The sequence below is a fragment of the Bos indicus x Bos taurus genome, chromosome 6, assembly GCF_003369695.1.
Source record: "Bos indicus x Bos taurus breed Angus x Brahman F1 hybrid chromosome 6, Bos_hybrid_MaternalHap_v2.0, whole genome shotgun sequence".
Classification (NCBI taxonomy): Eukaryota; Metazoa; Chordata; class Mammalia; order Artiodactyla; family Bovidae; genus Bos; species Bos indicus x Bos taurus.
The window spans coordinates 98858332-98875926 of NC_040081.1; the positions used below are offsets into that span (position 1 = coordinate 98858332).

Consider the following 17595-nt stretch of genomic DNA (forward strand, 5'->3'; position numbering starts at 1 on the left):
CCAGTATTCTGGCCTGGAGAATCCCAGGGATAGAGCCTGGCGGGCTACAGTCCATGGGGTCACAAAGATATGAAATAGTGTTACTATGAATAATTGCACAATTATCATATCCATTTTAGAGATGAGAAGACTGAATTTTCAGCAACCTTACTTTTCTCTGGTCTATATAAGCAAATTGGTCCCAAACAACATACTGACCGTTGATAGATTTTTCAGAAGGCATGCACCTTCAGAATTTTCTTTAGAAATAAAACTGTATAATAGAAGTATGCTGATTTTTTTTCTCAACTGAATATCTCTGCTCTCTTGTAATAACTGAGTATATAAGATAATTATATCTCAATATTTCCTTTAGCTTCACCAAGGTAGACATAGGCAATAACATTAGGAAGGTCATAGGGCCCCTCTACAAAAATAATACACATTCATTAAACTCTTTCTCTATAATGAGGAAGGAATTCACCTTTGAATAGATCTTCACCCAAACTAGCCCTTATTATTCAAAGCAGACTAAAATAGAAACCCTAGATGAGGCTTCTACTTCAGAATTCCTGCCAGGCAACAAAGAAACATTATGCTCCACTTTTTTCCAAGTGTGATATTCAATGGAAATATCTGGTCTGGGCCAGAAAACAAATGATGCATATCTAGATATTCATCTTTGAGGTGAATAATCTGTTGGATCAAAGAAGAAGACTGAAGCTTTCAGATAAACCTTCCAGTTTATGAAACCACCCCAAGCCAGTCTCTGGAATGCTCTGCTGTGCTTAGTCGTGTCTGACTCTTTGCGACCCCATGGACTGTAGCCAGCCAGGCTCCTCTGTCCATGGAACTGTCCAGGCAGGCATACTGGAGTGGGTTGCCATGTTAATGCTGAAGACTGAACTTCAGGAAAATAGCCCAGCCCTTTTGTCCTCCCACACACACCATCGCTCTACTCTCCAGTCAAGCTTTTCATCAGTAGATGTGGGGCATATATTATTGTGATTTCTGCAGACCTTGAAAAAGGCTACATTAGAGAGACTGTTTCTCTGTGAAGCTGGAGTCTAAATGCTGCAGAACAAAATATACACCTTCTTGTCAAAAAAAGGAAGGGTAAAGAGGAACTGACTTTTTTTAAGTTATACTGGGAAGGCAGAAGAATACTTTTTGCATTTGTGTGTGTGTGTGTGGTGGAAAGGACAAAATTTATAGAAATCTGCTCAGATTAACCTAAAATAGAGTTTATAGATGAAATCTGCTGCTTCCTCTGTTGTTATTACGTGAGTCTATTGTCAGGGATTGACAAAAGAGTCAGTCTCTTTTAGGCTATTCAGTGCTAGGAGTTCTCAAGTGGAATTTCACCTCTCCTGTGTGTGTGTGAGTGTGAGTGTGTGTGCTGATGACCAGCTTAATGGACAAGACAGTGGAGATCTACCCTAGCTGGGCTCATAACACACTCATGTTCATGACATCAGGCTCTAAAAGTTGTCAAAGGCACTCTCAGGCTCTGTTGCCTAATACCGAATTTGTAAGAAGAGCTGGCCTCCAGTCCAGATTGCTTGACTGAGCGGTGAGGGGCACACATCTTTCCAGGGAAGAATGAACCATTTTTGGTTCCTCCAAAGGAGAGAAAGGGAAAGTGGATTACAGTACTCACGTGCTTGGGAAGCTGCTCAATAAACCACAACTTCTGGGAAAGAAGGTGTAGAGCTTTACAGAATCCTCTGAATGTGAGCCAAAGAAAGGTAAAATCAATTAGAACTGAGCCTGGAATTTGGGGACCGAGAAAGTAACCGAGTAGGAGCTTCAAACTGTGAACGCAGCTGGAACATCTGAGAGGCAGGAACAAGGCCCTTCGCTTCCAGGCTGAGTGCCCTCACCCAACCTCACTGGGTTTCCCTTTATAGGAAAAGACATTCATGTATAAAACAAAAATGAGAAAGCAGTTTTACCCTCCTTTAACCACACACACACAGAGCCCTCATTTTTCTCATTTTGTTTTACACGTTGACACTTTGTTACCTATAAGCATTTTTAAAAGCAGAGGTGGAGTGGAGGATAGGGGAAATGCGTGAAGGTGATCAAAATGTAGAAAACATCTGGGCATGTAATGTACAGCCCAGTGATCATGGTTAACAATACTGTAGTGTATATGCAAAAGTCACTAAGAGACTAGATCTTAAAAGTTTTCATAATGAGGAAAAAAAAATGTGAGGTGATGGATATTAACTAGATGTATCATGGTGATTATTTTGCAATATATACATATGTCAAAACTTTATGTTGTATACCTTATACTTACACAATGTTATTTGTCAATTTTATCTTAATAAAACTAAGGGAAAAATTTTTAAATAAAAGCAGAGGTGTATTGGGCCACTTGCTGTTACTTTTTGTTTTTAAATCATGACCCCTTTAGCTGTCATGACTGATTGGCAGGCTTAATCAGATGTTTATGGCTGGTTAAGGTCCTAAAATTTTTGAGCCATTATGAAAAATAATTCTTACTCTCCCTTGCTTAAGCTGTGGAGTGTTTCCTCAGCTTTCGTACCATGCTAACTCTTAGGAAAAACATTCCTGTTGTGCATGCATGGAACTAAACCTAACCAACCATGATAGAGGGGGCCTAAGTAAGGTACCCCCGCCCTCTCCTCCCTCACTCCGTTTTATGGTGCCAGTTGCAACTGGTGGCCAGCTGGAATCCCGGGTGGAAGTAAATTAACTGGAAACTCCAGTCACTGGTGCAGTCCCCTGGGATAAAGGAATGAATGCCAGTGCAACATGGCCTCAGAGCATACCTCTGGCTGCTGCCTGCACAACTCAGGGCTCATCAGTGCTCAGACTGGCAAGCACACACACTCTGTGTGCCCTCTGTATATCTGTCTGTAGGATGGGGGCCAGGCCACTAGCTTTCAGACTTCTCAGATGCTTTAAACACAAAGAGCTCAGAGAGAATGCTTCCTGAAGAAACTGGAAGAGGTGTCTCTCCACCTATCTAACTGGGGATAAATGCTATAGATCTAGGGGCTTCCCTGGTGACTCAGACGGTAAAGAATCCACCTGCAATGCAGGAGACCTGGGTTCAATCCCTGGGTTGGGAAGGTCCCCTGGAGAAGGGCATGGCAACCCATTCCAGTATTCTTGCCTGGAGAATTCCATGGACAGAGGAGCCTGGCGGGCTGCAGACTGTGAGGTTGCAAAGAGTTGGTCACGACTAATCATAGCACATTTACTTCTTGGGAAATGATTCAGTCTTGGTTCCAAGTTTTCTATAAGTGATACTACTCTATTACTACTACTACTGTCATAATAGTTTTTATTATTATACTTCAGAAAGAGCATTTCTAATTATCTGGTGGATTGTTCCTTTCTTAGGAAGCAGGAATAAATAAAAAGTTGCTTGGCTTTTCAAGACAGAAGAAGGATGGAAGAAGGTAAAAGTAAGTAAATAAAGTAGATAAGAGACTTTCATTTGGTGCAAAATAACAAATAATAAAGTGGTGCTTTAGGATAACAGACTTGCCCCACTGCTAGGTTCTTTCAGAAAGAGAAAGATGAGAGGCAGAGGGAAGGAAAGAAGGAAGTGAGAAAGGGAAAAGATCGATCTTATTGTTTACATCTAGGATTTAAATTCAAAACCTCTTTTGAAATAGCTACCTCTCTGTAGGACACACACCTTAGTCTTTCGAAAGTGAAAGTGAAAGTCGCTCAGTCCTGTCCGACTCTCTGCCACCCCACGGACTATACAGTCCATTGAATTCTCCAGGCCAGAATACTGGAATGGCTAGCTTTTCCCTTCTCCAAGGGATCTTCCCAACCCAGAGATCAAACCCGGGTCTCTCGCATTGCAGGCGGATTCTTTACCAGCTGAGCCACAAGAGAAGTCTCTCGAAGAGAACAGAAATTTAGAAGTTTAAAACTTATTGGGAACTTCATGGACCAACTAGAGACAAGAAATAGGGCAGATTTGTATCCTTCCTTTCTATTAAACCATGCCGTGAGGAATGTAGCCTGCAATAATTTACTTCGAGCAATTTCATTCGCAGTTTTTACTGTTTTTTTTATTTTTATGTCATGTGGGTCTGAACAAAACAGACCCACACTTTTGTTACCTAACATACGCCTGAAGAATCTACTGAATCCTATTGATTTTCCTCCCTTTGAACACAGGCTCATTAACCTGAAACACTAAGGGGATAACTATATTTCACTGAGCCTATAACTGAGTGTCTGAAAACAGAAAGATCCCAAGACAGTAATACAGCTCTCTCCTCGGGATTCCCTATTTTTATTTTTTCACAATTTCAGCTGCAGAAGCTGTGATATTGCTTCCTTAATCCTAGAGAATCCTAGAGAAGAAGCTTTCTTGAAATATAGCCTTCTTTATTGTAATGTTTAGCAAAATCAAGGGTCCCAGTTTTCCACCAACTTCTGTATTTTTACAACCTACTGGGGAGAAAATGTTAGCATCAAACAGCAGCATTGCCCTGACAGCCAGTTCCACTGCCTCCTCTCAGCGAAGAAAGCTAAGGCTGAATTGAGAAGCGATCTTGGGTATATGGAAATGAGGTCTCCCCAAAACCTCCAGGGACTTTCTCGCAAAGGAAAAAGCGATCAGGAAGAAATCAGACAGCACAGACAAGACAGCAGAGGCAGCCTGTTGGACAAGTCTCTCCAAGAAGCCCATTGAATGGGGCTGCATTTATCTTTCCAATCTAGGAGAATGAGAGATGTGACCTCCCCCCTTCCAAAATAATAATAATGTAACAATTATTTTACCCAAGAAACCAAAATAAAATGCTTGTGGTCTTGACTTTTATTTGAGATCTCAGATGAGATCAAATGGTCTATATAAACCCTTTGATTCAAGGCAACAGACTTCTTAAAACTGTTTTTTAATTTGATTTATCCTTTGAAACAGAAAGTGCATTACATTTAACTGGTCTTGCAAAGGGGGTTTTCTTCTCTTTACAAACCGAATTCCTTATATAAATTAATAAAAGTTAAAGATGCTAATATATCACCGTTATTAGCTTTAAAAAAGAAAACAATTTACATAGTCTATAGTATTCTTATGATACAAAACACTTCAAATTCAATTACAGCAACTAAATGGAGTTTTCTGTTTCTGACCCAGAGCGGTTGTAACAATTCCCACCATCTACTTTAACACGCATTTTTATCCGAAAGGAGTTAAATTAAATACAAGCTATCGTAGCCCCATCCCTCCCCAACACTTTCTTTAAATCACTAATAAATAGCAACAAACGACTGTGCAATTTCAGAGGGGGACAGAGAGGCTGGTTGGGGGCCTTCCCTGGTTCCACGTCTTCTATTTCAAGTCCTGGACGGGGGAAACCGGGCTCGGGGCCAGGGGTCGTAGGAGAAGAGCCAGAGAGGATGTACGGGGGTGGGGGGGGGAAAGAGACTGAACAAATCCAGACCCGGGAGGGGCGCGAGAGGGGAGGGAGACTGAGAACATTCCTGTCTACGCTTCTCCAATTAATTTCAAAATAAAAGGGGAACCGTGTGGTTTAAATTGCTCTTAAAAGCGGGAGGGGAGCCGGGAGAAGGAGGTCCATCTTTTTATACCAAATTCCAAAAAGAAAGCATCTTACATTTTAAATATTCACAATAAAGTAACTTCTAGTCAGTGTGACTCACGATTTATTTACAAAGAGCCTTCAACAGGTTACTTTAGTCGCCACAGCAGTTTGCGGGGGAAACTTGTCCCTCTTCCCATCGGTGGCGCCGAGGTCCCCCGCGCGGTGGGTGTCGGAGGGTCCAGACCGGGTCTCCCTCCACGCTCCCCGCCCCGGCCGGTCTCCAGGCAAAACTGGGGTTGGGTGGGGTGGGGTAGTGGCGGGCGGGCGGCGGGTGGGGGGGGCGGTGTGAGGAGGGGGAGGGGGGAACACGGAGAGGGAGACGCGGCTGGGACAACGAGCGGGGGCGGAGGGTGGCCCCGCTGCAGCATCAGTTTGGTGCAATTCGTGGTCTTGTCTGCCACGTCTCGTCATCCTCCGAAGTCTCTGTCCCCTGCCCCTGCTCCACTCGTAGGTTACAAAAATAGATATGTACATCTTAGAAAAGCGCGGGGCCCCGGCGGGCGGGAGACGCGAGGCCGGCGGGCGCGCGGGCGGCGGGCGCTCAGGACGAGCCCTCGGTCTCGGACGCGTGCAGCAGGAGCCCGCCGCCGCCGCCGCCGCCGCTCGACTTGTGCTTCTTCAGCAGCTGCGTGATTTTCTCGTCGTCCGAGTTGGGGTCCAGGGGCTTGTTGTAGTCGTCGTCCTCCTCCTCGTTCTCCGAGGCCCCTTTCAGCCGCTCGGTCTCCGAGTCCTGCTTCTTCTTGGCCGTGGCCATCTCGGCTGCATGCTTCTTCCTCCACTTGGTCCGGCGGTTCTGGAACCAGACCTGGCAGACCGAGAAAGCGGAGAAGAGGGGAGATTCGGGGGGAGGCGGGGTGGTGGAAGGAATTTCCACGGAGCAGAGGAGCCAGGCCGTGGCCCCCGGCTCCTGCGGGCCGCCCCTACTCCCCCCGGATGGCGAGACGCGCTCCCCTGCGGCCCTCCCTCGTCCGGGCCGTCAAAGTCGGTCTCCATCGCCCGGGTCTTGTCGGCGGATCAGGCACCAACAAACTGCCTGCCGTTGCCATAGTGATAGCAACACAAGAGTATTGAGGTTGTCACTGAGCGATTTCTCAGAAGAGGGAAAAAAAAAACAAAAAACTTGGAAACTTAAACTGAGTTTCCCTAAAAGACTTCGCTTGCCTACTTTCTAGTTGGAAGTAGAAAACTTCTCCCCTCCGTAAAGCTGCCTCCTAGTGACTGCAATTCTATTCGTTTTTTTACTTTCTCAGATTCAGGTATTTCAAACAATCTGAGGCGTACTTGCTTTTTAGTGAGATTTGTGGGGAAAGACACAGCATTTACACTAATAACCTCTGTTTTTTTCACTTTGGGATATTTGCCTGTTTCACTTATTTCCGGTCTGAAGACACACAAAAATGGTGAGTAAACACTCCCCTACCCATGTATACTTGTATGATGTGATGTCAAATAAAATACTGATAAAACACAAACCTTAAGTCAGTGATAATAACCAACATAAATGCATGAAAATATTTAATAGCTTAGTTGAAATCATCATAGCAGTTTGTGTGTCTCTGTCTCTCTGGTTTAATGTTTTTCATAAAACCAAAGATCAAGGCAAGAATCTTCATGAGTTACTTTTTAAAAGTGAAATTTTGCCAATTACATTATTTCCCACTATTAGCATGCCTGGTCTTTCAAATATTATTTCAATATTGATCCTTCCTAAGACATTCATTTTTATACAACTATTTTAAGCCTATTCATGATTTTTGACATTGTATTTGATACACGTATTTTAAACCTAAAGCACCAGCCATAAGTAACCAATTTCCCAAATATATTGAAGCATCCTGTCTTTATGCTTCTCATCCATTTTCTCATCTGTTATGTATTTATCTAGAGAATCAGAATTGTTAAGAAAGTGATTTTTAGTTTCTTTATGCAGTTATAATAATTCACTTCTAGCCACGTAGACATATTTATGGTGACAAATGAAGACCTCCAGACTACTGTGGTAAACTTTGTACCAACCACTGCAAAAAATAATCTTAACAGTGATGGTACTCTAATGGTCATGTAGAAAATCACTCCTGAAATGCATTGATATAGATATCAATATATATATATATATATATATACACACATACACACACACACACACACACACATAGAGAGAGCAAGATATAGCAAACTGAAGAACAAAAGGGAATACTGGAAATACAGGAAACCACTAGATTTACGGTACACAGCTGTTTCCATCCCTTTATTTTTCAGGGAAAGAGTTCTCCAATTTGATTCCCTGGAAATTTACTGTACAACTCAATTATAAGCTAAGTGACATTTTAATTATAAATTGTAATAAACAGTAAAACCTTACATATATTGATAAACTTCTATTTCATAATACAGTCATAATCTTGTTAATTCACTTGGAAAATTACTACTCCAAAGTGACTGCCTTCAAGCTCAGTTAAAAGCAGGTGCATCCATGTTAAGGGGTCAAATCGTGTGGATTTTTTTTTTTTAACCTGTAAGTTAATACAGTAGCACTATAATGCTGATCTACATTAGGAAATTCTGTAACTAGTGGAGCCTGAATTGACAAGCAAAAGCTTGAATATGCTTACAAATAGAACAAATAGAAGCTATCTAACTGGCCTCATCTATTCTCAGGGCTGATATTTCAGTAATGCTTTTATTCTCTAATAATGGAGAGTTCCCCCAGCACATGCTGCTATCTAGATTAACCTGATTTCAAAGGCGGGGGCTTGATTCCTTTTGTTCATCAACAGTTTGCCCGCCTGTGAGACCCAGAGCCTCTGTAACTTACTCCCCCCCACCAACCTCCTTCGCTGATCTCAGCTCTCCCCAGTCTCCGCAGACCCGCACCCCTGGGCGGGTGGCTATTTGTTAGTTTGGTGTGTGTGTGTGTGTGTGTGTGTGTGTGTGTGTGTGTGTGTGTGTAGGTACAAGCACACGGCGAACACAGGGGCGCTATTCCTCGAGGTTTGCAAGGTCCACTCACCTTGACCTGACTCTCCGTCATCCCCAACGAATAGGCCAAGCGAGCCCTCTCGGGCCCCGCCAAGTATTTCGTTTGTTCGAAAGTCTTCTCCAGGGCAAAGATCTGCTGGCCCGAGAACGTGGGTCTCGTGTGTTTCCTCTTCCCATCTTTGTCCAACAAGATGGATCCTTGATCTAGGAGACAGATTTTTTAAAAGGGAATGGAAGAAGCAATCAGTTATCAGCGGCTCCACTGAGAAGAAACGAACTCCAGAAACCACGTTGCGGTGGGAACCGAGAGCGTGCTCCTCTGCAGTACTGAGAAATCCTGGGGGGCGCTTACGGCCCCACGGCTCTTCCCCCCTTTGCTTTTTTTACACCCACCTGTTTCTTGTTGTTTTTTGTCTTTTAAGCGGGTGTGCTTGGAACTGCATTAAATAACCTTTGGCCCAACAACGATGTCCAACTGAGAGCTCATCGCTCAAGTTTGCCGAGGCTGAATCGCTAGGGCCCTGGAAACGGAGTGCGGGGCTGGGGACTGGTGGGCAAGTCCCCTTCCTCGCCGTCTAGTCTAGTTGGGGGCGCTCGGTCTCTGGGCCTTTGCGTGGGACGACTAATTTTGTTCCTCGAACGCTTTCCTAACCTGTGCCCGAGCCACAAAGGGCGCCTTGTTTTAGAAATACAAGCGAGCTAAGTCGCCCCTCAACCCTAGCTGCTGCGGCCGAGGGGGAGGGGGCGTCGCCTTTGTTGGAGGTCCCTACGTGGCCGTCCGAACACACACAAAAGCGTCTCCCCGACACCCTCACCCGCCCCCGCCACTCCCCCTCCCCGCGCCACCCCAGTCCCGAGGATCCCCAAGGGAGCCTCCACTTGGCTCTCCTAACTTCCCTCAGTTACTGCCGCTCAGCCACAGAGCTGAGACGTGAGATCCAGAGACGTGAGAAACTTCGGGGACTCGGTCAAAAGCAAAGAACTGAGCGAGAAAAGGACCGGGCACTGGGCCCTCAATGCCACCCAGGAGGATGGGAGCTGCGTCGGCGAGCTGGCCAACTACCTAGATTAGAGCGATCCTGGGCTGACTCAGTTGGTTTCCAGCAAAATCTTTGCGGGATGTTGCATTGCCCCCCATCCTTGTCCCGCCGCCTGGTTCATCCTCCGGTTCTTTCTCCTATTAGGATGTTGAGAGCCACGACGCCCCTCAATATGTCCAGGCCCAAGGCGTCCCGGCCCTTGGGGCCGAGGCAGGTGGAAAAAACCAGAGCCCAGCGGTGGCGAGCGGCCCGAAGTGGCACTCGACCGCGGACCTGTCTTCAGTGGGCTCCCTGGGCTGCATGTACTCGCAGGACGAAGGGGGGCGGTGAAGACGACCAGGTGAGGTGGGGACACCCTGGACCAAGTCGCACATGCAAACACAAGCGTTCGGCTCAGGGCTGTGAAGGGCTCCTCAATGCCGTTCCCCAGCAGGAGGCCAGTGAGGCTGCGAAGATCGAATGGGACTTTGGCCTGGGACACGGGAAAGCTGGAGTGCGGGCGGGGACGCAGTAGCCCCTCTTGCCCTCAGCACCTCTCTAACCCAGGAGGGGCCTACGGTTCCGGGCCAGGCTGTTCCGGGAGCAGCCGAGGCCTTGGGTGAGACACACGTCCCGCACACCGCGGTGTGTTTCACGGAGACGCATGCACACGCGCTCTGCTTCGCGTGCCCGGGACTTGTGAAGAGGGGCCGCCTGGACACACCGTGGCGCTCAGGAAAGCAAGAATCCCTCCCCGAACGCCCTGGCCCACCCTAAATCGTGTGATTCTGGCCCTGCCAAACTGCTCGGCGGGCAAGAGGGTGGGCCTGGACGCTTGCACACCAGAGGCCGTGACCTGAGAGCGGGCAGAACCAGCACAAGTGGGCGCAGCAGGCGACTGTACTCACGAGGGGTGCAGGCCAGGCGGGCGTCCCTCCAGGGTGGGCTCTGCATCACTCCCGGCCAGAAGATAGGCGTCCGTCCGGGCAGCTCGGCGAGCGGCTTCGGGTACCGACCCACGGCGGCCACGGCCGCGGCGCTGGGGCTGAAGTAGAGCCCGGGCGGCGGCGGCGGCGGGCTCAGGCTGCTGAAACGGGGCAGGCCGGCCAGGAGCCCCGCTGGCGACGAGGCGGCGGCGGCCGCCGCTGCGGCTGCGGCCGCAGCAGCCGAAGCGGAGGTGGACGAGGAAGAGGAGGATGAGGAGGACCCAGAGGGCGAGGCGGAAGGCAGGGCGGCCCCTGAGGCCACCGGCATGGAGGGCCGGCTCAGGATGTCGTTGATGCCGTGCGGGGTGGCGGCCGAGAGCTGCTGCGGGGGGCTGCCCAGGGCCGAAAGCCCCCCCGCGGCCGGGGGCTTCAGGTTGCCCGGGTTGTGAGCGCCCAAAGGCGGGGAGGGAGACGACGAGGAGGACGAGGAGGACGAGGAGGAGGGGGGGCCGGCGGGCAGCGGGGGGTAGGCGGCGGGGTACAGCGGGGTCTTCATTTCTGCCATGCTGTGCAGGGCGGCCAGGGGCGGGCTGCTGAGCAGGAACGCGCTCTGCCGGGGGCCCTCCATCGCCCCCACCGCTAACATCCCACGACCAGGCCGGAGCCCGCGGCCACGCAGCTAGGGCGCCGGCCCCTACCCCTCGGCGGGGCTCCGAAGAGCGAGAAGCGCCGCGGGCGCGAGCAAGGAGGCGCTCGGCGGCGCACCGGGGGCGACGTGCCAACGGGGACAGGAATGCCGCCGCCGAGAATTGCTCTCGGAACTGCGCAGCAGAAATGTCCAAACACACCAGTGGAGAGGCGGTGGCTGGCCGAGACCAGCGAGCAGCGTCCGGGTGGTTTGGGCTGTCCTTTCCCTGCTAGAGTCCTGGATTCAATCTCGGGCTCCTCGTTTCTTCCTCACTTTTTCCTCGCCGCTCAAAGAGCGCAACTTCTCATCTTCTCCCTCTTGGAAATAAGCAAAACCAAACCCCGTCCGGCCCCAGAGAGCTCGTAACAAAGTTAAGAATCACCGAATCTTTGATGTGGGGAGAGATGGGGGTGGGGGGCCGGCTCGCTTTCTTCGGGGAGGTTCAAAGGATGCCGGGTTCCGCTCGACGAGCTCCAGTCTTACTTGGATGCCCTGCTCTTTGGGCCACGAGGTTGATTTCGCACTCGGCGCGCGGAGCGCGCAGGGAGAGAGCGCATCTAACCCGCGGGAGGGTTGGCCTCTGGGCGGGCTTCCTCCGCCTGCTCTGCCCGAGGCTTCGGCGCCAGAAAGGGCAGTGCCACCGATCTCCGCGGCTCCCAGACTCGGCGCGCCGACCCGTCTTCCCCTGTGCGCCACGGGGTACTAGAGTTGAAATATTGAAAAGAAAAAGAAGGGGAAAAAAAGTGGGGAGGAAAAACACAGAAAAGCAAAGACTAAGTGAAAAGTCTGACGCCTTCAGTTATGGCTCCACTCGTCTGTCCACTTCTGCAAAAGGACCTGGCGACCCCGGCCCCACCCCGCCCCCAGCGCCCTCTCTTCCTCTCACTCTCCGCCTTTGCCTCTTCTGTCTCGCATTTTCTTAGCGACTCCACAGGCTTCGCTTTTCTAAGTCCTGTCCTCCGGCCAAGCTGACCCCCTCTCCGAGGCTGTTCCACTACCTCTCTCTCTCCTCTCCTTGCTCCCTCCGGGCCTGACAGTTCAGATGAAGCTCTCAAAGGTAATAAAACATTTGCATCACTCCCTACCCCTCTTTAGCTGGGGGACGAGAGGGAGGGGCAGATGGGGGGTCCAAAATGAGAACTTTGAAGGACGTCACTCCGAGGCAGCCGGGAAGGGCGGGCCCGAGGAGCGGGGAGGGTGGGGTGCAAGCCGGGGGCGTAACCACCGTCTCCAATAGCGCTCTGCCTGGGGCCTCGCGTCTCCTCCGGGTCACGCCCACTCGGAAGCGCCGCGCCTTCCGATTGGCTGAAGGGGGCTAGCCGTAGGACCGCGCCCGCCTGGTTCCCGCCCCCTCCCACTTCTATCCCGCCGGTGGGCGGGGCCAGGGGGCGGGGCCTGACGAGTGGTGCGGTTCGGCCGCTGGGCCAGTGGAGGCCTCAATTAATTGTGTTAAATAAAATGGGAAAGGGGAGGGGGGCAGAGCAGAGACGAAGAGGGTATTACTTTTTAAAGAGAAGAATAATGAAAACCCAGCCCTTTTATGGAAGAGCAGTTCATATTCTTCCCTCGCCTCCCCCTCGCCTGCTCTCGTCACCCTAGCCCCCCTTCCCCCACGAGCTCACGACGCCTCACCTCGAACAGAGTCTGGTCTCTTGTAAAATGGAGCTAATGGAGCAGGCAGCCGGCGCAGCCCTGGCCTAGCTCCTTCTTTTGAAGGGATTAATTAAAGGCCATCTGGGCTCTCCCAGGATTGTGTAAATTAATTTGTTGCTCCTTAAGCCTTAGAGATGTCCTTAATCCCCTTGTAGGCCGAAGGATCGCCCTATTCCATCTTTGCCACCTCCCCGCTTTCCTTCTCTGTTTCTTCTCTTTCACTTTTCTTTTTATTCCTGGGTTTCCCCCCACCTCCACACACACAAGATGTTATCATTTATAGGTTTACTCCATTCTCAGGGAACGGAATCAGCTTATTGGGAGCATTTGTTTCTCATGTGATGTTTCAACCTGAGAGCAGTGAACTTTTTAAACTTTTCTCCCCTGTGAGCATTATTTGTTTTGAGTTTTACGGGGTCAGAATCACCAAAATTGAGGTGGAGTCTTTAGATACAATAGTATCTGGTACACATACACACACCCCTTCACAACCATCTCGAAAACTCTTACCCCTTTCTCAACCCCAGAATGTTTCGGGAGATGGAGACTTCCCGGCTGTGATGATGGGATGTCAGGGTTTAGGTGTTGGACGGCGGTTTCTCTTATTCCCTCTCAATTTCTTCCATAGCTGGAGATCTTTAAATTTCCAGGAGCGCTGAGCTGTGTACACGGGGAAGGAAGATCCTTGCACAATTTTGAGATTTAAGGGTATTAAAGTAGCGCACCATCGAGGGATAATCACTACAGTAGTTTGGACGAGATCATTAAGTCCAAACTTAATCAGCAGAAAATTGAAATAAATAAGGAATACAATTTGATCGGCACCACCCATGGACCGAGTTTGGCTGTGAGAGCCAAAAGCTCTTATTTGCATCCCAGCACTGAAAGCCAGAGGGCTTATTCCACTTAGATAACCTAGGGTTTCCGCTGCACTGATCTTTTAAAGGTAGCAACTTGAGCTTGAGTTTGAGAGGTTTTTGTTTACCTTTTGCCACTTTTGTTATTCACTTCTGATATAAAAATAACGTTCCCTCTCGATTATTTTTCATTAATTTCGAGACTGGGCTAAACCTATCACTACACAGACCATAGACTCTGACTAAGGGGAGGGTAAGATCCTTCTTCAATGTGAATTGTGCTGAGTAGGGCAAGAAGACAGATGATGAAGGGGCCGTCTGTATTTCCCCGTGAGGATGTTTGCTGGGTTGTGGGTATAAACTCCAGCGCCCTGTCCTTGGGCCACTAGGGGAACTCCAGTAGGAGGGAGGCACATGTAGCCCGACCCTGGCCCGAGAGTTGGGGTCCTCTGCTTCCCGATTCGTTAAAAACGAAACTTTATCTCGCCTCGGGAGTCTCCAGGACGGCTGTGACACACAACCCTTTGCCTGAACCCCTCGCCTGGGCCCGGAGCGAACTCCTCACCTCCCCCGCACACCTCACACCACATTCTCCAGGACTAGGTAGGAATGGAGAGGGAAGGAAGCCAGTGATCCCCAAATACTCCAATTTCAAAAAGCGACTTCACTTTATTTCATGTAAATAGCCTGACCTGGGAAAGCATTAAACATTTTCCTACTGTAGATCTAGTATATGATTTGGTGTGGGTGATGTAGAAATAGAGCAAAACCAGAAAGACCGACCAACCCGGCGAACCACTGATTCAACTCCACCCAATTCTGGGTTAATTGCCATCGGTAAATAATTGCAAAGCTTGGGTGCCGATTGGAAGTCTCAATCGTTTGCTTTTATTTATCATTCACATTGCGGAATTAAAACAGCAGTGTTGTTCTTAATTGTGACAATAAAAACATCTGGGGTCTATGTACCTAGATCCCGGGGGATGAGCCTTGGGTGCCCGAATCCCGCGTGGGGCAATGAAATTCAGACGCTCACGGTGAGGCGCGGCCGAAGGAAGGCCGGTCGGTGTCTCCTGCCTGGTGCTGTTATCTTGGTCGATCTGCTCCGTCTGTCTCCAGCTGGGAGCCGGGAGAGCGAGGGGCATCCTCGAAGGGGGTGGGCTATTGGGAGAGACGACCCTGCCCCTGCAGAGCGTAAACCACCTTCCGGACCGCGTCCTAGAGGAGCAGATCCCGACGCGGATTCGGGAGGCGGGTTTATGGTCAGGGCCATCTTACACGCCGCATACACACGCCCTAAAGAATCAGGACTTCTCTCCCTCCGGGAGCACCCCCTTCAAGACCCGCGCGGGATTCTGCCCACGACCTAAGAGAGCCCGGCATTTCTAAGCAACCCTTGGGAATGGAACGTGTCACACGAGCTCAGGACCCCCTTTGCCTCCCGCGTCTCTGCACTATATATATATATATTTAGGGGGAGGATTGTGTTGGAAAGCGATTGATTTGCATTTTAATTGAAAAATAAATGAAAGTGGTTTGGCAAATTCGGAGGTTGCCAAAAGAGCTAAAGGGTAGGGGTAAAGAAGGCGACGCCCCGCTCCCCAGCCCCTGGACTTCCTTTTAGCCTGCAGACCAGGGCCTCCGCTTTCAAGTTACTGTTTTCAGTCGGTTCCTACTACGATGCAGCCTGTGCCACGCAGTTGACCATCCCACCCTTGGTCTTAACCCTGAACTCGGACGCCTAGCGAGTTGTGCTACTTCTGTTTTAAATGGAAGGAGCAGAGCCTAAATTCAGAGTAATTCACAGAGGAATGCAAATGAAATCTCAGCTAACTATACTTAAATTCAGCAGTCTGTCGGGGATGAATGATAACTATTCTTCCCCAAATATATTAACGTCAAACAAAGGTCGGGATACTCAAGTGTAGCCACAGGAAGCCAATTCTAAATTCAGAGAAGGAGGGAGGAGGGGGAGGAAGGGAATTTTGTGTGTTTCAGGCCAAAACCCACTCCAAAGGGTGTTTGCCTGAATTGTCCCAATGACTTCTTTAATAACTCCACTTGGGCCGAAGAATGGGGCTCGGTCGGGCTGAACCTGGAGGCCAGTTGGGTTTACAGTTCCTGTTAAAAAGAGGGGTTGAGTGGAGCCGGTGGCTAAGTAGAAACTTAAGGGAGAAGGAAGGAAGTCCACCGTCTTGGAATCACCCAGTCTCTGAGAAGGAGAGCACGACTGTGTGCATCTCTTTGCATGCCCTAAAGGCGGTTTTACGGAAACTGGATCCTTGGCCGCTTCTGCTGACCAGGAATTAGGGAGACTACTTGGGAAGGGTCGGGGTACAGAGAGGCCTACAAATGCCGGGTGGGGAAGAGCCCTGGGGGAATCCTGCTGTGGGCCTAGCTCTCCCTGCCGAGACCAACACAAAATGAGAGAGGGAACCGATCCCCTGTAGACAGCCTTGTGGGATCTACTACCAAAATGGTTTGGAATTTCATACCAGCCTCCACCTCCCCGCTCCCAGCTCCCATCGGGGATCTTCAATGTGACAACACGGCACCCCTTCACACACCTACAGAAGCTGTCCTGGGGGACATGTGCACTCGGAAGGGAGTGTTGTGAAAAGTCCCAGAAGATGAAAAATTCTAAGTCTAAATGTCTGCAATATCAAAACTGGATTCAGGAGTGAGAGGAAATGCAAGAAAACATCGATGACCTGCTAGAGAGAAAACTAGTATTGAACTTCAGCAAAGCACACATAACTTTAGCAAACATATCTGCATGTGTAACACCCAAGCCCAGCATGCCCCCGAGTATTTTCTACAAAGACCCATTCGCTTCCAGGGAAGGTACATGCTTTGATGTACATTCTGGAAACCAAGATCCACTGTGGATTCCTCCATGTGCTTGAAGGAATGTCAGTGAATGTCTACAATTTCCTTAAAAAATAAAATCCTGGTTCAGTTTCACCACCAGGTTAAACAGGATCTGATGTGAACGGCCGGTAAAAAAATTTACACCTGTATACATGACGTCCACGGAGCATAATGTAAATAATTTTAAACGAGTCCATGAACTAGTTCCTCTTTCAGTCCCCCTAAAAGGTGCTGCTTCTGACTTGGGTGTGCTTGCGTGTCTCAGCATTGGTCCTTTCAGCCGACTCACCCTGTGCGACTCCTTCTTCCATGAAAAAAAGTTGTCCTATTTGCGTCACTGCCTCGCTTACAGTGCCTGGGTCCTTCAGGCCGTTTTAAAGAAACCCTGAGCAGTTACCGCCCTCTTGTGGAAGAAACTTAGCAGTTCATTCGGTCTAGAAAAGACAAGCCTGCCTGGTTGTGTTAAAAGTAGAAATTTAATTTCTCAAACAGGTTTGCCTTTGTATAGATCCTTGATTAATATGTGCTTAATTTTTATCTGAAATGCCAAATTCATAAAATGAAGTGTAGGCCTGGCAATTCTTGCTTTAGTTCAGATAGCAAAAGCCTTCTAAAATGAACATTTCAATTTTAATCTTTCTTCCTCCCCTCCCCTTCATTGCATTCTGTCATTTGACTCAGTCTGGATAAAACAAATTTCAATTTTTATTGGAATTATCTTTTTTACTTTTCTTCCCTAATTATCAAAATAATACTATGCTTAATTCAGAATATTTGGAAATAAGAAAGAATTATAAAAACAAAGAGCCACCCATAATCCCATCTTCAGAGGACAAACACTTCCGATATTTTAACATATTTGCTTGCTGTCTTTTCTCCAGTCTTAATCCTATGTTTTGCTTTAATGGTCGAGGTCTCATTGAGTATATACTAGTGTTTCCTGAAACTTATTTTATAACCTGCTTCATCCACTTACTGAATCAGGTACAGATCAGCACTGAAATCTCCCAGACT

The 17595-nt window shown here is 48.8% G+C and overlaps 1 protein-coding gene across 1 annotated transcript; it reads right to left on the reverse strand.

The window, feature by feature from the left end:
- Positions 1–6029: 6029 nt before the first annotated feature.
- NKX6-1 (NK6 homeobox 1) lies at positions 6030–11243 on the reverse strand. The gene is made up of 3 exons (XM_027544936.1): positions 10495–11243; positions 8599–8771; positions 6030–6393 (listed from the first exon to the last, which is right to left on the reverse strand). Exons 1-3 carry the CDS (start codon positions 11156–11158, stop codon positions 6130–6132), a joined length of 1101 nt encoding a protein of 366 aa, XP_027400737.1. The 5' UTR covers positions 11159–11243; the 3' UTR covers positions 6030–6129.
- Positions 11244–17595: the final 6352 nt, after the last annotated feature.